Below are 22357 nucleotides of genomic sequence, written 5' to 3'. Positions count from 1 at the left end.
CCAAAAACTCTAACAGTGTATACCGACACCTCCACCTTGTGTCGATCGACACTTGCCAAAGTCCTCGCCCTGTCACAACCTTAGTGTCAACCGAAACCCACCTGGTGTCGATCGACATTGACCATGCAAACACGTTCTCCTCGAAGCTGAAGGTCTAATCTCCACCTTCCACCGCCCTCAATGCAGCCAAAGCTCACCAAAAAATCACAATAGGCCATAGTGATTGCTTGAGTAATTACCCGATGCACTTAACCGCAAGGTAGTATATATGGCGTCGAATGCACAAGGACACTAAATATTTGCGAGAGTCATAAATAGCTAAAGCGTAAGAAACTTTTTTGGTTTTCAGGATTGTAAATAAAAATTTGAATTAAATCAACTATTAAACAAGGTGAGAAGTCCTATTTTAGCATTAAGATCATGTGAATCAAAGAACCTACGGATTAAGAACTCCACACAACAATTAAAAAAATCAATTTATTGAATCTCCTAATTGGAATCCTAAAACCCAATAAGGAAACTACTCACTCATGTTGCTGAAAATAACACAAAAATATGAAGAAGACATAATTGAATGATACTAGGTTTTTTTGTGTGTCTATCCTAGCAGGTTCAATTAACCTTATGTGTTGTAGTACTTAAGGTGTCAATCCAAATGGGATGTTGCTAGCAATCAAGATGCAATCAAGCAATCACAAGTCAAGCCAATTCAAAAGAGTATTTGTCTAACAATCCTAGAATGTTGAAAATGTTGAACGAAAATGGACTACAGAACTAGAAACGAAAATGTATGTCAAGAAGTAAATATGAATAAAAAGCAAAAAATGATAACTAGATAGCAGGTTCAGAAACGGTCTCCGAAATGCAATATCAATCAAAAAGATAGAAGTCCTAAGGATGGGGTAATTGATGTCGGTGGAGTCTCTCAGTCTATAGAGTGTTTAACATGCCACAAGCAAGCTATCCCTAAACAATGAACATCACGACTTAGCTAATCCAATCTCTTGGCAAAAGCTACTCAGACTCAACCACTTCCATACCTATCTCTTGCTAGATAAACATGGTCGAGCAGGCATGACAAACAAGTTCATTCACGTCAACAAACATCCTAGACAACTAATCTCTTAGGCTAGGAACGTAAGTCTCTGGCACTAGTTGGTCAGACATTTCATCAAACACCTTTTGGGTGTGGAAATGTCTAAGACTTAGTTCCAATTGGTCAGAGAGAAACTAGTATTTCTACCTCTAGTCCAGAAAGGAATCACACGAATCTAAGCTTAAACACCTTACATACTAAGATCCTCCACCTAGTCTATCCCATCCTCAAGAACTCTAACACTACTCAGATCTAGAAATCATCATCGATGATACAAACTCAGAAAACAATGAATCAAGCATAATTAGATAGATAAAAATAAGATGAACAACTTTGTAGAAGGAATCAAATGTAAAAACTGAATAAACTCAAAGATGTCGGATTAAAAGTCTTAGAACGTTTTTTGGTGGCTAGGTAAAACCTTAAGGAAAAGAACTAAAACGAGATCAAAGATGTCCTCGGCCAAGACTTAACAAAATGTATTTATAGTCAAAACATGTAAAGCCCTAAAACTTAAAACGACAAGGTAAGGAGTCTGTTTGGGAATCTCCTGAAGCGTGTGAAACCAAACGTCTTTCTTCCTGACATGTGCGATCGAGTTCGTGCGTGTCGAGTTGAATGCAATCTCATCGTGGCTCGACCCAGGTGGCTCGAGTGAAGTCGATTGATGCGCATGATGAGTGGCTCGAACGGGTGGCTCGAAGGTCGGCTCGAACTGATGTGGTGTTGGCTTGAGCTGGCTGTATACGCATCCACTAAAACAATGATAACTATTGAACCAAACCTCTGATTGGCTTGAAATAAACGGATTAGAAAGATAACTCAATTCCCTAAAACTTTGGTGAGGACGTTGAAAGCTGAATCCAAAACTAAAATCTTCACTCGACTCGATCAAAGAGGTGGAAGAAGTCGGATATTTGACGTGGTTGGTCGAGTGGCATAATGGCTCGAATGACATGGCTCGAACGGGGTCGAGTGGTTGCGGGGAGGCTGGCTCAAACGACGTGGCTCGAACGATGCGTCTTCGACGTCTCCTAGATATCTGAAATACTCCAAAATGCACAATGTATGCAAAGATGATGCAATAACTACCTAAATATGCAAAGTGTACAGAAAAGGCTAGAAATTGATGCAAACCAACTAGTTATCCTAGCTAAATGCATGACAAATACATGCTAAGCAGAGGCAAAATATAGACATATCATTAAATTAATGAGTTTAGATTGCGTTTTCAAATTGTCAAGAAGGATGAATAAATCTCTAATCTCCAGAAATGGCTTATAAAGGTACATCAAGGTGCAGAAAACTCATTAAAAAAAATAGAACGTCCTGGGAATTAGGTACTTGGGGGTATTTACACCCTTAATGAAATAAGCAAAACAAAATAAAAAAACTTCAAAAAGGAAATAAGTGTCTGGAACACAGGCAAAAAGACAGCAGACTTCACCAGATTTCTCTAGACTTCTGCATACTTGTTCATAAACTTCACCGATCAGACAAAGACTCTCGTGAAACCGTCTCCACAGCCCACACTTCCTTCGACCAATTTACGAAGGTTACCTCCAAGCGATTGACTCATGTTCCAAACACTATTTTCTCTTGAGTTTTAGACTTTCCTTACTCATAGGTATCAACCTTGGGTTTTTATTGGCTTCACATCATGCCTTTTCATGCTGATGCGTGGTTTATTTCGCTTCAAAATCTTTTACCTTAAAAACCACACAACGGCTGCAATTGCACAGATAATCAGTAGTAGTATTTAAGGATCGATCCCACAGAAAGAGAGTTGTTGTTTAGAGAATCCGTCGGAAGAGATGTAAGGCTAGGACTCAATAAAAATGGGGTTTTGGTTGTCACGGTCGCAATAAGCAAATAAAATAAATAAATAAAAAGCGTTGGGCATCAAGGGGAATCACATGGGTTTGATGATCTATCTACCTAGGAAAGTTTAGGATTAGTTTGTTTATCTAAAACTCGGACTACGAAACACGAATGAACCATTAACTTATAGTTCACAAGCTAACCGTCTAAAATCACTATAATCCGTTACTCAACTATCGCAGACAACGACGCATAGATCAAAGCATTTTAAACAAGTTCGATTCTAATCCATGAAATTCCATAGGTAAGGGGTATGTGCTTCCTATGACTCCTCACACATCTAAGCTAGGTCAAGCACACATGCAAGCTTTTGGCAAAGCACACACACTTTAGATCATAGAGCATTAAGCAAAGACTTAGAATTAAAGCATAGAATAAACTAGAATATAAATCTAACAAACCCTAAAAATTGCCACCTAAACTAAGATCATCTCCCCCCTTTGAGTATCCCTTTAAACCCAACTAGAAAACTACTCTAGCATGTTTAAGGGAATCATCAAAGCAAAGCAAGGTTTAATAAACTCATAAACATAAAAGATGAAATAGAGAAAAGGGATTTAGATATTAATTCAATGATTGTCAAATAAAGTGTATGATCTTCTTCTTTAGAAACAAAGAACAAAACAAATAGAATTGAAAGAGTTGGTGGATCTTCAAAGCTTTAAGAGATGAACGAGAGAGGGCTTTGGTTGTGGTTGCTTCTCTGGTCGTGATCTCTTTGGAGGCAGGTGAAGGCACTTTGAAGGTACACTAAACCCTAGGGCTTATAAGAGTATTTATAGGGTTTTGTCTATGTTTAGGGTTTTGTAAGGGTAGAAACGTCTTTTCTTATTGAGTGCAGGACAAAGGGCGGCGTAGGAATGTTCTAGAATGTGGTGAAGACTTGGACTGGGCCGCTGTGGTGGTCGCTGGTCAAGCCTTCAATAAAAGCCCATCGGCTGAATGGTTCTCTTTACCTCGATTTATAACACGTCTCGGTAAATCGGGCATAACTTCCTGGTGAGTGAACGCATTGACTTGATTCCACTTCGAGGAGAATCAGCTTTCCATAGACACCAAGCTCGTCATAATGTGCGTTCTGGAAGTTCTTCAAAAGTTTCCCGTACTGTAAAGCTCTGAATTTGTCCTGAAACGTATTTTCCTTGTCTTTTGGTCCTTTTTGCTATAAAACCTGTAAAACCTTCTTGAAACCTAAAATACTTGATAATAGACATTAAAGCCTTGAAATCATACTAAACTCTTCCTAAATGCATACTAAAACTATAGCTAAAATGGGTAAGATAATGATGTTATCACATGCATGCCATAGTATTGGCTCATCGTCAGGCTAATACCATATATGAATAAATGAAGTCCAATATTCGTCTCTCGGTTTGCCACCCTACAGCGCCCCCGGATGATCATCCGAAGTCGATATATATGTCATACTCTCATGTCACAAAGTCTGAGAATATGACAGTACTAGGAGAACTAAAGTTATCCAAAGAGTCGTTCAGGACCAACTATTCTTAGAGCAAACAATTATGAACACGTCTAAGTCATATCTCCTATCCAAGTCTCCCTCCCATGGCTCGCATAAAACATCACAATCTCCTACCAACCACATATTCCCTCACTAGAATACTTCATGACCACACAAGGATCATAAAAAAACCACAAGAGCCGCCACTAAGGCCAACAAATTAATGTCCTAAACAGGACCACCAACAAGGCCAAACAAATGTCTAAATAGACCACCGCCAAGGCCAAACAACTATCCTAAAGATGATCGCCACCAAGGGTAAACACCCCTAAGGACCATCACGAAAACCACACATCCCGAAGGATAGTCACGAAGACCACACATCCCGAATGATCGCCTGAACAGACCGCACATCCTGAAGAACCGACACAATGAACATACATTCTAAAAGATCGCCTAGACAGGCCACAAATCCCGAAGAACCGCCCAAACAAACCACAAATCCCGAATGACCGTCTAAACAGACAACATTGGTTAAAGAGTCTCCCACAAAGGGCACACAATAACTCGAAAGATCGCCACAAGAGACAAACTTTGACTCAAAAGTCCACCACGAAGGCCCCACAAGCACCACAAAGGCCCACACCTACTAAAAATGGAAAAATTCTAACTCACATAAAACTCTTCATTTTTATAACTTTCCACTAGTAGAAAATTTCCACTTCTAGGAACAAGTTTCACCTAAAACATGTATCTCAAACACCACCTTATCTTGATACTTACTCGCACAACCAACCACCTCTAAGAGACCAAGTGTCAAGAGAGATGGGCTGGAATACTTAATTCCACTCTAGCCACGCACTTCACCTCACCAACAACCACAACGACAATTGAGACCAAGGTTAGACAAGCTCAGGCCTCGACCTGCTTCTTGAACCAATTCTTGAACATCGCCTTCATCCTCGCGTTTGGCTTCCAAGTCTGCTCATCAACACCGTCACAGTCCCACAAGACTCTCATCAAAAGAACCTTCTTCATCTAAAGTTCCTTGACTCTCCTCTCGAAAACCCTCACTAGTCTCGCCTCAAAGGTCATGTTGGGCTGAAGATCGTCAGGAATCTTAGCCAACAATTGATCATCCTCATAAAAACACTTTCGCAGAATCGACACATGAAAGACCTTGTGTAACGCATCATAGCATCAGCCAAATCCAGCCTATATGCAACCAGTCCCACCCGCTCAACCACTATGAGCAGACCCATGTATCTCAGACTCAGCTTAGTCTCTAACAATGACCAGTTTGGACCTTGCAATATGGCCATCTTGAGGTACACTCTATCGCCAACCTGAAACTCAATATTCTTCCTCTTTTTATCAGCATAACTTCTCTACTGACCCTGAGCCTCCTTCATGTTCAGCTTAAGAAAATGTGTCAACTTAGTCAATCGGTCCACAATGACCTAAATTCTTCATATCACGAGTCAGAGACACTGTCCTACCACGAATTCCGTCGTGATCATGTCCCACTTCCACTCTAGAATGGCAAACTCTGCAAGAAGCCGCTTGGAACCTGATGCTCAGCCTTCACTGGCTGGCAGAAATCACTCTTCGTGACCCAACTAGGTACATCCTTCTTCATCCCAACCCAATGTGGTCACTTATGGATGAATGGAGAACATCTCACATGAGCCTCCATTAGAATCTTCTGCCTCAACTCGTTATCCTTGGGAACACAGATCCGACCGTGAAAAAGAATTGTACCATTGACTGAGACCTGATACTCCATACCAACATCTCTAAAATCCTTCACCAGTCATCTATCTCCTGAGCCCATCGCACTTTACTCAGAAGATCTGCTCGATCACCCGCCTTCAAACCCAACGGCTCCTAAGAAACAATACACAACTTCAATGCACTAATCTCTCCAATCATAGTCTACATATCATGCTTCTAAGCCAAAGCCGCCCTCTTCCGACTCAGAGAATCTGCAACAAAGTTAGCTTTACCAGAATAGTAAGCTATCTCTAGATCATAATCCGCCACCAACTTCATCCACTGTCTCTGCCTCAAATTCAGGTCAGGCTGAGTGAAAATGTCTTCAGGCTCTTATGATCGGTAAACACATGTACCTTCCCGCCATAAAGATAAGACCTCCAAATCTTCAAGGCAAAAACCACAGTAGCCATCTCTAGGTGATGAGTAGGATAGTTGTCCTTATGCTTCTGCAACTGCCTCCAAGCGTAGGCAATAAACTTCTCATGCAACATCAACACACACCCAAGCGAACTCTGGAAGCATCTGTATAGATCCAATATGGGTCACTTTGTTCTAGCAATGACAACACTAGCGTAGTAATCAACATCCCCTTCAGGGTAGTGAATGCCTCCTCACACTCCCGTGACCAAGATTAAGGAACATCCTTACCCGTCAACTTAGTCATCGGTTGTGCCTTACTCACAAACCCCTCACAAACCTCCTGTAATAACCCGCAAAACCAAGGAAACTCCTGATCTCCGTGGCATTATGCGGTCTAGGCCAATCCCTAATGGCCAAATCTTCTATGGATCCACAAAAACTCCCTCTATAGAAAAAATGTGATCCACAAATCCCATCTCCCTCTGCCAAAAACTGCACTCACTCAACTTAACGTACAGCTTCTACTCTCGCAGCTTCCCTAACACTGCTCTCAGATGTACTGCATGCTCATCAGGACTCTTAGTGTACACCAGAATATTGTCGATGAAGATGATATCAGACACATCCAAAATCTCTTGGACCACACTGTTCATCAACCTCATGAATGTTTTTGGTGCATTACTCAACCCGAAAGGCATCACCACAAACTCATAATGCCCATACCTCATCCTGGAAGTCGTCTTCCTCACATCTGCCTAATCTATTGTAATATGATGGTAACACAACGCCAGATCAATCTTGGAGTACAAAGTAGCACCTCTCAACTGATCTAACAACTTATCGATCTTGGGAAGAGGGTACTTGTTCTTCACATTGACACGGTTTAGACCTTGATAATCAATGCATAAGCGAAAACTCATATCCTTCTTCTTATAAAATAACACCAGCGCTCCCCACGGTGAAACTATAACATCCCGGTTTCCTAATTTTAAAAATTGGCCGGTTTGGTTTAAGTTCACCGATTTGGTTTGAGTTTACCGGTTAGTGTTGGTTTTGGAAGAAACCTAAGAAGTGTTTTATATGTTTATATGTCTCTGCACCTTCTCCTTGTTGTTGTTGCTGCTGATTTCGTGCTTGGGCTATGAATAAAGCAAAGAGAGAGAAAGAGAGAGAAGCTCAGTGTGGTATGAAGGAGATTAAGGAGAAATTAGAATTGTTAGGGTTTTAATAGAAAAGGGTTTCTACATAGCAAATTGTACCCAAAGGTAATGGAATTTAGTGAATTTATACATAAGCCTTTTATCTAGATGATAGTTTTTACGGATTTAGATTTTAGTTAATAATCGAAGAGTTATCTGCAGTTTCGTGAGTTGATTTGTCTTAGACGCAAACTGAGACCAGCCGGGATTGTAAGTGCGATCCTGGGCTCTTCTGTTATCTGATCGGCATCAGATTTTGTGGGAAGCGCCTTGACCTCTATAGATAGCTTTTCACTGGAGGAATTTGATAGTTAACAGTTGGTTTTTGTTTTAGGGTTTTGTCTTTAATACTGAAGGTTTCTGTTATTTCTCTCAATTTTGTTTCAAGGTCATTTTGGTTTTGTGATTTGTTGTAGGGTGTTTCTGGGCTGTTTGTAGACGCCAAGAGAGTCTCTCCTGGTTTTAGTTGTTGTTAGAATAAGGTGAGTGCGTGACCATGAGCTTATGTAAGTGATTGGGTTGTATGGCTTGTTTTGTGTGATCATGTGTAAGTGTGGTGAATGTGTTATTGGGTGTTTTATTTAATGACTAGTTTGTTATGTTTTATTTGTGGTTGTACTCTTTATTTGCTTTTGTGTAGAGCTCGTAGATGGGAGGATCGCCTTACTGGGTATTTCTGTTAATACTCACGCATCTCATTGTGTTTGTGGTGTAGGTAGTGTGTAGCGTGGAATCATGGAGATGAGAAGGAGGAGGATGATCTATGTTGGAGCCATCTCTGGTTAGTCCATGGTTCCAGCTCAATCGTGAAGGGATCAAACCGAGATGGTGGTAACCCCTACAACGAATGTAACACATCCTCGAACTCCTCAACAAACCCGAATACCGCCAACTGTAGACTGCCCCACTAACTTCAACATCGAGATTATAAACATATAGGCCCCACGTCCCTTTTTGATCATCTTCCCTGCCTGCATGGCCAAGATCATAAGACTCCGCGAAGTCGGTCGCACTCCATCAAATACCAACTTCCCTCCTGGATGCTCAAAAACCACTCTACCCCGATGATAATCCATATGTACCTTATGACGATGCAATCAATCCATACCCAAGTAACATCATACAACTACACAGGACTGATAATCAAATCCGTCGTCTTTAACTCCCTGTAATCTGAATATTAACAACCCTCACTCGTCCAAAGATCCTCAAAAAGTCGCCTCCCGCGACTCTATCAACACTCGATCGCTCTCCAGCGGAAATTGTGCAAGGTTGTAGAAAAATGGATCACTAACTCACAATTTGGTCTCGATCTTTGATGTTTTACACTTCTTGGAATGGAGTGATTACATGTTGTCAATGTAAGGGTGTTAGTGGAGAACAATCTTTTCACGTACCACATATAATGTTTTATCGAGGAAACAGATTACAGCTACTGTTTAAAACACATATAGTTTTGTAAATATATACATTCAAGTAGAGTACAGAGAGAGTTGGGTTAACCTAATTCTCAGCCTCAAGCTCCAACAATTAACCTAATTCTCAAAAAGAAAGAGTTGGGTTAAAGGGAAGTTTTTGCTTAAATATCTCTCTTATATCAAACGTTTCAGTACGTGTTGAAGCTGAATTCTTTGGCTCGTATCACACAACTTCAGTGATCTTTTCTATTCAAGAATCTGACTATATACTGAACCGGATACATCATATTTAATAGCAACCCTGGTACTAGGAGGAAGACGAGAAATTGCTATGCGATTGCATGATGCCTTGGGAACCAAGAAAGGTGGTTTTGCCCTTGAGAAAACCAGAGTACCAAAGGGCAGAGAGTTTGGGAGATCTCTTGCGTTGGGGGTCGCTAAAATTGACAGAGTACAATCCGTAGCTATGCTCATATCCGGTTAGTAACTCGTACAAATCCATAAATGACCATACGAAGTAGCCTCTCGTGTCTGATCCATTCCTACATGTAGTCATGACTTTTGTATCTTTCATACACCGATAAGAGAGCAGGGAAGGTAAGATGCATTATGAAACACTTTACTTACCTAACGGCTTTCAGCACTGCTCCAATGTAAGCTTCTAAGTACTCAATCCTTGGTGTGTCCTTCTGTTGCAGCTCCAAATCTTGTTTCATTATTTTACCTATATTTATTTGCATTGGCAAGATAATTAAATAGACTAAGACAAACACAAGAGAGAAGACATACGGAGTGAGAGAGAGAGAGACCATTCTCAAGAATGTAGACTGGGGATTGCCATAGCGCTGCTTTATATACTCCAGGATGCCTTCCATAGCCCATGGAGAACCAACATACTTGTCCTAACAAAAACAAAAAAAATAACAACTAGTGAAAAAGGTATAAGTAATTAATACTAGGCGCTTTGCATCTGAATTTAGTAGCCTCGAAACTCTTACCTTCAGAGAAGAAACTGCCTCCCAAGCAATAAAAAGAAAAAAAGATGATTAGCTAATGCAAAATATCATAGGATAAAAGAGAAAAGAGTTTTGAATATATATATATATATATATATATATATATATATATATATATATATATATATAGATTAGTTTTTTGGCTCCTACTATTAATAGATACGCCCAAGTCTGAGTTAAAATCTGTGATTCTTGAAAGTGAAGGGTTCATTTCGTTCTTTGTCACAGAAGCGGTAAGATAGTGTATAGTTTCTATGAAGTCAGATGACCCTTTAACTTGTTCTGATTCTTCCTCTGAGAAAACTGGCAGTCTTGATCCAACGGTTTTTTTCATCGCATCAGGATAGTGTCCATATATAACAGGCTCAAGCATCCTGAGTTTTCAAGAATATATGTTTTGTTTTTGTTTTTAGCTTAAAACTTTGGATACATATGTTGCAAAAGTTTGTTTTGTGCATGACTCACCATCCTAGGTAGAAATCATTGGCTCTTTGCGTTGCGATTTCATCATCCTTGGAGCTTGTAGAAGGAGTAAAATCGAATGCATATAAGCTAAAGCCTACAGAACCTCCTTGTATATCCTGCACATTACATATAAATATATATATATATATATATAATACCTTACTCCTTTGTTATCAAGTCTCACATTCAAGAGAGGGTTATCTAAAAAACAGATATTATACCTTGTACTTTTGCTTAAATAGTCTTGAAACAGAGGCGTGCGCAAGCAACAAGTTATGGCCGACGATATATGTTTCAGTGGAAGAGTTCCCTAACAAGCAGTTTCTGCCCGGAAAGGAGCAACGACCAGGCGGTGAATTCCCATCGTTGTAACCTCCAATAGTGAATATATTAGCCTCGTTGATCGTGGTCCAGAATTTGACGTAGCGCCCAAACTCTCTGAAGCAAACATCTGCATAAGCAGTGAAGTCTTTGCTGCGATATGAAAAAATAACAAGAAGAAGCTTTTCATTTTTTCAGGTAATTTTTTGTAGCATCATGTGAAAGTGGAAGCAAAGTAAATTAAAATGCTGCGCTCTACATGATTCTGCGGTTGATCCATCCTCCATAGTCATCCTCGAGATACTGAGGATGATCGTAATGATAAAGTGTAACATGTGGCTCAATTCCTGCAGTAAAATTGCATATAGTATAGTTAATATGAGGTAAAAAGCAAAGTCTACTTCCGAAGAAGAAGAGTTTAAAGTCGGGTTAGTAGGTATTACCATGTCTGACAAGTTCTTGGATAAAGTTCTTATAGAACTGTAGACCTTTCGGGTTAATGGAACCTCTTCCATCTAATGAGACAAGAGCTCATTAAGTTGATCCTTTGGAGTAAAGTAAGAAAAAAAGGTCATAATTATAGAAGGGTTACTGAGAATAAGCCTAGACCAAGAGATGGAGAATCTGAATGCACGTAAGCCAGTTTCGGCCATAAGCTTCACATCTTCCTGCAGTGTCAGAAAAAAAAATCTTTGGTATTTCGTTTGGTGAATATATATAAATAACATGTATATAAAAGAGAACGAACCTTGTACTTGTGATATCCATCACAAGCTATGTCTCCGTTATCCATCTTACCTGCCAAGTGTATTGGAGCAAAGGAGATAAAACAGAAGATGATAAAGACCAAAGACAAAAAAAATCAAATGTATTTTTCTTCTTAAAGTACTTGAAGAGAACCTTATTCTCTAAGCATAGAGCTGCTAATTTTGTTTGACCAAAAAAAAAAACAGCTAATTTTATGCAATGTTTTTTTTTTGAAAAGTCATTGAATAGACCAAAACTGAACCAAACCAAACCAAAACAGAATTGCATATGGTTTTAGTTTTTTTTTAAAAGCAATATATCCTAAAACCATAAAACCAAACATAACCAAATGGAATTACATACCGTACTTTTAAATGGTTTCAGTTTGTATAAGACCGTAAAACCGGGAAAAGTGAAGTGTAAACAGGAATACCCACCCTCCCTCAGATCGTAGTGCAAAGACCAAAACATAGAAAAAGATAATGGAAAAAAAAAAAAAAGCTTACGAGAGTGCCGAAGTGAGGCTACGCTTTGGCCGAACTGACCTCTTGTTGACCTAATCAAGCCCTTAACCGGTTTCCCGGTTAACTAATCAATTAGTATTTCTGGTTTAGTTCGGTATGTCGGGGGTGCTGAATCCCGCACCAACAGGAATGTATCCCAAACGCTAGGCTTCCTCCCGCCTTCATCAAAAGCTCCTTCCCACTTTGAGAAGAAACCAAAAAAACTTAAAAGAAAATCGAGAAGAAGAAGAAAAAAAAACAGAGAAGAAGGGATGGGATTGCTTGGTTACCTGATAAGCAGATATCCCGGCTCCAAAAACGAAACCTTCCGGGAAATCACTCCTGCTGTAACTGTAAGCATGGAAGCATTTTCCAAGTCCAGACGAAGCTACAAGAAGAAGCAACACAATCATGTTTATGAGAGACTAAACCCCTTCCATTTTGGGCTCTCGTATACTCTGCTTTAGATGTCTTCCATATACTTATTATTTACACTATCTGTTTCAGATCAATTGTGATTGAAAATATTTAAAAAAAAAATCAAGTTTTAAAAGGTTTTTTTTTTCAAAAAGAATATGTTATTTTAATATTTTTGATATGTGAAAATCGTTAACTCCATTAAAAATGATAGCAAAAAAAATAATGAAGGTCATATTCCTGCAATAATTTGATTAATATCCAGAATTATTTTGTCTCACTATTCTACAATTATTTGTAAATGTAGGCCATATTCCTGAAAGTTACGAATCAATACTTTTATCTTAACGTGACTATCTAGAAGACTAGAACTGAATCGATTTTGTCCAATTCGGTGTTCTGTTTTGTTCATAAAGCCAACAAAACTACATACAAATAAGTTTAACAAAAAAAAAAAACTACATACAAATAAGTAATGATAAAATGAAAACAATATAATCCTGATTAGTTTGGTCAATCATGTGACATAATGTAGTGATTAGTATGAGAAAATTACGTGAGAGGCAAATGAGAAAATGTTTTGATCACACGTATCAACGTCCACACCGACAAGCTGTATAAATGTTGTGCGTACAGTAGTGTTGTCAATGTTCTTATTGATTCTTTTCACATTGCTTTGCCAATGCTAGTACACATATTTTTTTATGCATACAAGTTGTAACTTTGATTGGTGGTTGTAATCAATACAATAAATTTTTTTACAGCTACTAACAGTTCAGCTTTTATAACGAAGGAAAAACTGACGCATCACTAAAAATAGCTAACCAATTAAATTATAACGATTAATACATATCATCTATAATTTTGCTTACCTATTAAATAACATTCTAATGATCTTAAAGTTATTGAAAATGTCCCAAAATCTCAACAACCATGAATCTGATTTCTCAATTCTCCCTTTACCGTGTCTCAAGAACTCGCCACCACTCTATAGTAATACGATGTGTGAATCAACGATTTTGGTGTTCTTGATATAATTTGCAAGCCGTTCTTATTGATTTTGTAATGAAGATCTTATTGATTTCTTCTCCTTCTCTGGTACAATCGAATATATTGATATTGTCAGGTAAACAAACCTTACTTCCAGACAAAATTGGTATTTTGTGCATATTCTTGATTCACAAGATTAAAATCAGCTTATCGATGGAATCAAATTCCAGGTGGCTTTTGTTTCCCATCTTGATCTCTCTCACATTCTCGGGTCTTGTTCTTCACCATGGAGTTCTCGCCGAAACTGTTAAACCTGATGAAGCTAAACAGCTTAGGGACGAGGTAAACACTCCTCAACAGATCTGGATTTACTCGCTCTCTCGATTTTTGTATGTTGTCCCCAAATTGAATTTTCGTTTTCTGGGGACACTTAAAGTCTTAATCTTTGGATGTTGTAATTACTCATTGATGTGGATTATGTCGTAAAGGTAAGTTCTTTAGCCTTTTGAGAAGTAGGTTTTGCAGAATAACTTGGCTTGGTGGTGAGTTACTTAATTTGATGGGTTCATTTTTGACATTGAAACTAGGAGAAACAGATAAGGAGCTAAGTTTGTATACATTTTCTCCCTTGTGTTATAGAGTCTCTCTACTTTATTTAAAAATCTTGATGGATAATTGTGTTTGCAGATTCTCGCTTCATCACCAAAAGTGATACTTGTACACGCCTATGATTAATCCAATCCAAACTCAAACTTGATCTGGTTAGAGAACTGGTCAGCCTCATGCTTCTGGAAAACCTCAGAACAAGCTTTTAGTCGAGGCTGAATCTGCTAAACCCAAGAAGAGTGTCTGTAAAGTTCCTGCTGCAAGCTTGGAAAGTTCCTCAGTGCAGACATCTTTTGAGTTTGAGAAACCCAAACGAAGTTTCCGGAAAGTTTCAAGCCAGTCAATAGAGCCACCCGCTGTTGAAGATCCTCAGATTGAACTTGAAAAAGTTAAACGTAGCTTGAGGAAGGTACATAATCCTGTAGTTGAGAGCTCTATCCAACCTCAACGATCCCCTCATAGGGAAGTCGAGAAGCCAAATCTTGGCGTGGAGAAGATAACTGAGTCATCATATCCGCTGGTACATGAAACTGCAGAAGAACCTGTGAATGTATGTGACGAAAAGAAAAACCAAGAAATGTCTGAACAGCCTGGGGAGGAGGTACATGTTCATGAGGTGGAAGTACATACTCCTGCACCATTAGAAACCAATGAAGCACTTGATTCATCACTGGTCAACCAAATTGACAGCAACGAAGAGCCATGGTGGAGGAAAAAGCCTCAATAGAAAAGGATACCAAAGAAGAACGGTCTCCCAAACCAAAGAATAAAGAGAATTCAGCTGAGAAGGAGAACCAGAAATCCAGGAAGAAGGGTTCAGCTACTAGCAAGACCGAGCGTGAAGAGAGTAATGGGCACAGTCAGACTAGCCCATCAATCCGAAGCTATATGCAAGCAACTAAATCTGCAAAAGCAAAGCTAAGGCTGCAAGGCTCACCAATGGAACTGAGAAAGCCACTGTTCCTTGACGTCATTCTCTACCATCTTCAGGCAATGGCAGGATCACCTCTAATTTCCCAAGAACAACGAGACTCACAAACTCAGGTGACAAAACCGGGAATAAGAAGGAGAAACCTCTTCTCTCTGAAGTAAGTTCTTATTTGTTTTTTCAAAATACTGTGGAAATTTTTTTTATGGGATTTTCAAAATAAAAGCATGGTTACCTCTCAAAAGTAGTTGCTGTATTTGTCAGCGTGGCCGGTGTGGTCATGACGACGCTCGGGAAAACTTGGGATGTTAATGATTCATTTGATTACATGAGTTGTCCAACTTCATCAACCATATTTTTTTAACGTACGGTTGATATTTGTGTTTAGCAACGGGCAACGGTCCCTTATGGGAGATCTCTTTGGGCTTCTCTCTGTAGTCCTATAAACTATTTACAAGTTAGAAGTTGTTCTTGTATATGATCCTTTAATAATTAAAATATTTTGTGTGTTGGGGAGGATAACCTCGTGGCCACCCTTTTGTTATTGACAACACAATGCTTCTTAAGAAATTTGCCGGTGAAGAAGGAGAAGGGGTTTAATGTGCAAAAGCTGTTTGCATACATTAGACTGTTCACACTTGTTGCTTTCTGGTGGCTTGGTATACTAATATCTTCCATATTATTTCGTTTTGCAAGTGTATCATCCAAAACATAACATATGAGACAGGGAATTGTTTGTCTCTTGATCAAAAATTTGTTTTTTTTGGTTGTTTGTTTTCAGTGTGGGCATTGACAGCACTCGCGATTGAACCCAAGTTTACCATACCACAATGTAAAAGTTGATGAAGTTGTCTTAGCTAACGGTTTTGTTGGAAGCAGTGTTCTAAAACGCGCTAGGCGTTCTCTATGCGATACACAAACGCCTAGCGCCTAGCTGTATACGCGGGTGTTTAGGCAGAGTCTAGGCGGATATTTATATATACTAAATAATTATATATATATATATATATTAGTGTAATATATATATATATATATATTATAAAATAACTATATTCTTAAAGCAAATATTTATACAGATTCAGTCCGAGATCAGCTGAATTTTGATGATAATCTCCTCCAATTTTTACTGAAAGAACAATACAAAAAATATAAACAGAAATAATTAAATAATCAAATCATGACAGCAGAACATGATTGTAACTCCAACAATCAATGTTATATAAACACTTCACAAGGAATAGCCACAAACAATAAACCAATGTTATATAAACACTTCACAAGGAATAGCCACAAACAATAAACCAAAGGTACGAACAGAGACATCAACAAACTATTACTAGTATAGTATAATATTAAATAATAAAGAAAAACTGTATCACAAAGACTCGTGACCATGAAGCAGCAGAGTAGCTTACGTTGGGAAGAAGGCCAATCGGAGTAGAGAGATAAACCAAAGAGGAATACAGAATAACAAATAAGGGAATAGAATTTAACGAGCTATGAAAACGAGAGGTATAACCAGAGAGATATCAATATTACTTGGGATTGTATTTAAGGTTTTTCATTAACTATTGAGAAACTAGTTTTTTTTTCCACTTAACAAAACATACGGACGACGTCTCGGCGGTGTTATATACGTAGACTATACGGTGCCCAGACGCCTGCTTTATAAGAAAACACATAATAAGCTGTATAAGTTGTATTACGACACCAAATAGAGAATACGCGGCGCATATACCGTGAAAGCGCCCGCATTTTAGAACTGGTTGGAAGTGTCCTTTCTGACTTTTTTTGGTACGTTGCAATGATTCTACGTTGCAAGTCTCTAGCATTTAGCGACAATTTTTCCAAAACCCATCATCTAAAGAAACCCTATCATTAGAAATATACCACAGCAACAACAACATAAAAAGGAACACTAACCTGTCTCAAACGCAAAAGCTGGAGAATCATCTTGGTCTTAGGGTCAATGGCATTGATACTGCAAAATAATTCAAGGAACAACAGATAGGGACAACATATACTCTCTTCTTTTTTTCTTCTTCTTATCTTCTCATTGATTTAAATGGGATCTAAAATTTATTTGTGTAGTATATATTTTTCAGTTTTATTTGAATATATAAAATTCTTGTATAATAATTAGATTTGACATATGGAAATTATTATAATATAAATTTTATATTATCTCGCTATATGAATCAAGAGTTTTTAAAATTTTATGAAAATGTAAGTAATTAAGTAATACAGTTAAGGTATAAGGAAAATAAAAGAATTATATTTTGGGTGTCACTTTAAAAAAAAATACAATGGTATGTAAATACTATTAAAATCTGAAGACAAATAAAGAAATCATTTCTGGAGGTTTGTGAGCGCAATACATCAGCATTTTTTTGTTTTTGTGAGAAAGCTTATATATATATATATATATATATATATANGATATAAACCAAACTTAACAAAAAAAAAAAGATATGAACCAAACTAGAGTTAAGTCAATTATAAGATAAAATTTACCCTAACTTAAATGTAAATCAGATTTTAAACATCCAATATATTTTAAATGTATAGAATAACATCCCGCGGCATCCGATCTAACCTAGTAATAATAATAATACCTGTCTGAATGAGGAAACCATATCAAACCACCATATTAACATCTCTATCCACAGGTGACAAATGCCTCAACAGCTGATTCTGTTCTGTCCCAGTTTTGTGGATTTCATCAATTCGAAGATTCCGATGATGATCAAGCTAAGAACTTGTTACCTTCTTGAATCAAAGAATATGAATATCTTATGCTATGTCGACACATCCAATTTGGATATACGATAAATAATAAATTACATAACCAATCATCCATAAAAACTATAAATTGCCAAATTGGCTTACAAGCTTTCTTGGTGTTGCTGGGTAAAATCATAAGAAAAGAAAAAATCTAATTGGTAAAATTAACTTATCCAAACAAATTCAGAAGAACCCAAGTTTTTTTCTTTTCTTTAGGTTCTCCTTTTCTTCCTATCTCCTTCAGTTACTTCCCTTCATTCCTATCTGACAAGACACCAACTTGACTGCAGTGTTCTGATGAGGCTGCAATGGTATAGAACACTCGACAAATGGTTAAAACCCAACAGGTTCAATCATTGTCTTCTTCGCTTATTTGCAGTGTTTAATCCTGTTGTTTTGCAAATTGGGCAAAGATTCTTCAGCTTCAGCCATTCTTTGATGCATTGGCCATGGAAGTTGTGCCCGCATTCCAATATTCCTAATTCTTCTCCTTCATTGTATTCCTCCTGCAGTCATTGCATCAAAGTTTAAGCAACCGGCAAGTCATGAATAATTAATAAAGATTAAATAAAAGTGCAACTCATAATGGTCAAATCTGATATTCTTACCTGACAAACACAGCATGGTTCTACTTCTTGTGGAGCTCCGGTACTACTATTGTACTTTTGCTTCTTCAATCTGTTTGATATGGTTTCCTCATTCAAACCGGTACAAACGTCGCCAATCCGCTCTTCTAGAGACAACAACTCCTGTAGATTTTATACACACTGTTAATAATATGATGAAACAAAATAAAATGATTATGGGATTGCTCTGGCTTTACCTCATATGTCATGTTGTCAACATCAAGTCGCATGTCTCTATGTCGGTCATGAAGATCTGCCACACTTCGCACCATCGACTGAAGCATAACATCCTGAACAAAGCAGCCCAAGATAAAACAGATTAAATATGACCATTAAGGTAAAATCTAGGTAGCATTTATTTGTTGATTGCATTCATCAAGTTAGATTCTGCTATACTTAAATCTTTTTTGTAAATACATAATATCTAAAACAGTACCTCCAAACGCAAGTTCCCTCCTCTACGCATCTGCTCCAAGACATTACGCATCTGTTTCATAAGAGAAACACATACATTATCAGATTAATAATGCGTCACCGTCTACAGGGTATTTAGTATTTACAGTCGATATGAACACAAATGTAACATTACTACAATCCATAAGAAACAAAAGGGAGCATTAATCTTTGATATGAAACTAACCTCGGATGACGCCGTTCTGCTTCTGCCTCGCAAAGCAGTTGTTGCATGTGGCCGTTGTCTTAGACTTGTTCTCGAGGAAGCCCGAGTACGCACCTGAGAGGTGTTTTCACCACCAGACTGAACCACATGCTCAACCGGAGGAGAGGCAGGAGGGACCAAGGAACGAGCAGCAGCTCTCTGGTTTGTTGTAGCAAGGGAAGAAAGCAATGACCTACGCAAGTGTTCAGATAAACTTCCTTGATTATGTGGCGAGTTATTACTCGGGTAAGGATTCCATGCTGGATTAGATAGCGACGGCGACGGAGACGGAAACTGCCACTGCTGAACATTTGTCCTGGATGAAGAAGATACAGCATGTCTAGCACTACTTGCATTATTGCTGATATGACCATTGGCTACATGTCTCAGTTCAGGAGCAGGTACAAACAAAGGAATCTGTAGACTATTATTTATCTGTCTCGTTTCATCTCGATGCAAAACATTTCTCTCAACAGGAGTAGCAGAACTCGACGGTACAGCCGCTGCTACTGGGCTTGCGTTCAAGTTAAATACAGGAGACATGTGAGTAGCAGGTGCATTTGGATTCTGAGAAGCAAAATTGCCTAAAGCATGTCCATATCTCAAGTCGATCAGTTGTTGATCTGCTGGTGGAAACCCTTGTGAGTTCAAGGATGGAGCAGCAAGTCGTCTGATGACACTTCCTGCAGCAAAGACAGATGGGCTTACGGTGTCTTGTTGATCAGTTGGATTAACCCTGACAGAGTAATTTCTACTAGAGCTCTCTGTGATAGCAGGAGCAGATACATTTGAAACAGCATTAGATACCACCAAACCCCTTCGACGATCAAGAGATAGGTTTAAATCATTTGTTGTCATTGCTGGACTATAATACGCAGAAGGTGAGATCCAAGAACTGCTTTCTCCACGCTGAACCTCACGGAAACCTCCGCTTGAAGAGGACTGACCAATGCTTGCATCAAGAGCTTTTCTTTTACAGGATACGCGACGCCCATCTCTAACACTGTCCTCTGGTATAAACCTAGACCTGAGTCCATTAGCCTCAAAAAGAGCAGGATGACCTGTGACCGGATTCACATCATCAAGATGCTCATTATATTCTGCATTCAGATTGACATGGCGAACAACACGGTTTCCATTAGATGGTTGCGCAAACAAAGGGTTCAACTCAAGCTTGCCATTTCTCTGTTCCTCAAAACGTCCAATTCCATTCCATTGTTGAGTGTGGCTAGTGGTTTCGTTCTTCGTACCACTAGAGCTAGCCTCGCCAATGTTAAACCTGTGTAAGCCGCCTTGCTCATGATAAACTGAGTTTGCAAAAGTAGGATTTGTATCAGCAGCAGCTGAAATCATGTAATCCTGCAATCCATTATCACCATAACTGTGAATATTATTATCCCAACGAATAGGCTGATCTATCACAGCGTTACTAGATGTAGATCCATGCTCAAAGTTCAAAGCCTCTGCTAAAGAACCCAGACTAGCCCTCTCTCCCTGCATCCTAGCGTTATCCAAAGTTGACACTTGAGACAATTCAAGAGACTCTCACCACTTTCCTCAATGTAGCCAATGCTGGAAACTACAATAAAAACACGGAGAAAATAAAATATCTATCAATAACGAAGACAAGAGAAAAAGAGCAATGTATAAGCTTTCTACTTGATCAATCAGACACAAAAGCTACAAATTTCAAATTGACATCTAATCTCCAAAATCAAGCAACCTATATAATCAATGGCACTTGCAACGGAACAGTATAGGTAATGAAAACAATTAGCACAGCCACACACAACAAGCATAGCATCAGTAAATAAGATGAACATCAAATCTTTAGACATGAGGAAACAAGAATCATTACTCGTAATCAACAAACCAGCATAACTCTTTAACTTACCACAAAGCCCTTATGGGTTAGCAATCAAAAACAGCCAAGAAAAAACAGAGACATTGAACAACTTTAAACCGTAAAGTCTTGTTTAAATAAAAAAATCAGACAAGAACTAAAGACAGAGAGATCCATTCAAAAGTCACAAACCCAGCATCAAAGACTCAATTTTTATCATACCATACAAAAGAGGAGATTCTATTTGATATTACAATGAACAAAAACACAGAAATAATGATAACCCACCAAATCAAACTTCACCAAACTTCGATCGATCTGAGAAGGTTTTGGTTTGAGGAAAGCAAAAGAAACGCTTAACGCTAAGGTAAAATAAATATGAAAGACCAATGAAAGAGGAAACTGATTGCCGAGAAAAGAGGAAAAAGGCAAAGAGAAGAAAACAAACCACTTTTTTTTTTCTTGTTCTGCAGAGAAGAAGATTGAGAATTGAGGAAAGCGAAGAGAAGCACACAAACCAAATGAGAATAGAATCCGGAAGATTAATATTATTATCATCATCACAGTAATATACTATTATATATATATATATATATATATGTAAGTTAGGTTAATACTCACATTTAACCAAAACAGCAATATTCAAAATTAAAAAAGCTGACAAAAAGAAATTAAAATAATGGAAATTTGGTTTTATAAAAATGTCAATAAAAATGAACAGTTTCCAAAGCAAAGAATTGAATACAATGCAAACCAAAGAGATAGTAATAAATATTGAATGGTTTTGTAATTAAAAACGTGAATGGTGTAAGTATAGTTACATTTTGTAAAAGCAAGTTGGGTAAAGTGAAAAAGAAAAAACGAGAAGAGGACTTACATAAATTGTCTTTTGTATATTGTCTCACGTCTCAACCAAACACGCACGCACGCGGGCTTTTCATTGCTTAAATTTAATCTTGAACCGAATCCAAAGCCAACTATTCGTATATAGTAATACTTAAATGGATTTGCTAAAGGGCGTTAGAGTTAGACAATTCAAACGTCTGTAATACATGCATGTTTTGTATCCCTCTATTAGTAAGGCACGTATGATATTAGATAATACTGTTTGTTTTTCTTTTTCTTTTTCTTTTACTTTTTCTTTTACTCATAATATATGTTATTGATATGCATGTTTGATCTTATCATTTAATAGACTTAGAGAGTATCAAGAAGATATACATGAACTTATAAGAATTAGTTAATTTTTAGTATACTGATT

The 22357-nt window shown here is 38.0% G+C and overlaps 2 protein-coding genes and 1 pseudogene across 8 annotated transcripts; 1 reads left to right on the top strand and 2 right to left on the bottom strand.

Moving 5' to 3' along the window:
- LOC104777613 (beta-glucosidase 1) lies at positions 9229–12901 on the bottom strand. Of its 6 annotated transcripts, none has more exons than XM_019243849.1 (13): positions 12535–12892; positions 12248–12446; positions 11743–11792; positions 11587–11662; positions 11438–11509; positions 11254–11341; positions 10895–11147; positions 10674–10789; positions 10359–10582; positions 10191–10208; positions 10002–10094; positions 9820–9916; positions 9229–9734 (listed from the first exon to the last, which is right to left on the bottom strand). In XM_019243849.1, the coding sequence occupies exons 3-13, from the start codon at positions 11785–11787 to the stop codon at positions 9500–9502; spliced, it is 1317 nt and encodes a 438-aa protein (XP_019099394.1). In that variant the 5' UTR covers positions 11788–11792; positions 12248–12446; positions 12535–12892; the 3' UTR covers positions 9229–9499. The 6 variants fall into 6 exon arrangements, with proteins under 6 accessions (XP_019099394.1, XP_019099396.1, XP_019099398.1 ...); XM_019243850.1 differs by having other exon boundaries at positions 9660–9750; positions 12535–12901; XM_019243851.1 differs by lacking the exon at positions 10359–10582 and having other exon boundaries at positions 10191–10204.
- LOC104779145 lies at positions 13865–16202 on the top strand (annotated as a pseudogene).
- On the bottom strand, positions 17953–21652 carry LOC104777612 (probable E3 ubiquitin-protein ligase RHG1A). Of its 2 annotated transcripts, none has more exons than XM_010501893.2 (6): positions 21545–21652; positions 19236–20832; positions 19032–19082; positions 18793–18885; positions 18578–18718; positions 17953–18475 (listed from the first exon to the last, which is right to left on the bottom strand). In XM_010501893.2, the coding sequence occupies exons 2-6, from the start codon at positions 20751–20753 to the stop codon at positions 18323–18325; spliced, it is 1956 nt and encodes a 651-aa protein (XP_010500195.1). In that variant the 5' UTR covers positions 20754–20832; positions 21545–21652; the 3' UTR covers positions 17953–18322. The 2 variants fall into 2 exon arrangements, with proteins under 2 accessions (XP_010500195.1, XP_010500194.1); XM_010501892.2 differs by having other exon boundaries at positions 21385–21650.

Source organism: Camelina sativa, chromosome 3 (assembly GCF_000633955.1).
Source record: "Camelina sativa cultivar DH55 chromosome 3, Cs, whole genome shotgun sequence".
Taxonomy (NCBI): domain Eukaryota; kingdom Viridiplantae; phylum Streptophyta; class Magnoliopsida; order Brassicales; family Brassicaceae; genus Camelina; species Camelina sativa.
The sequence above is the reverse complement of the archived record's forward strand: the minus strand, read 5'-3'. Positions and strand labels throughout refer to the sequence as shown.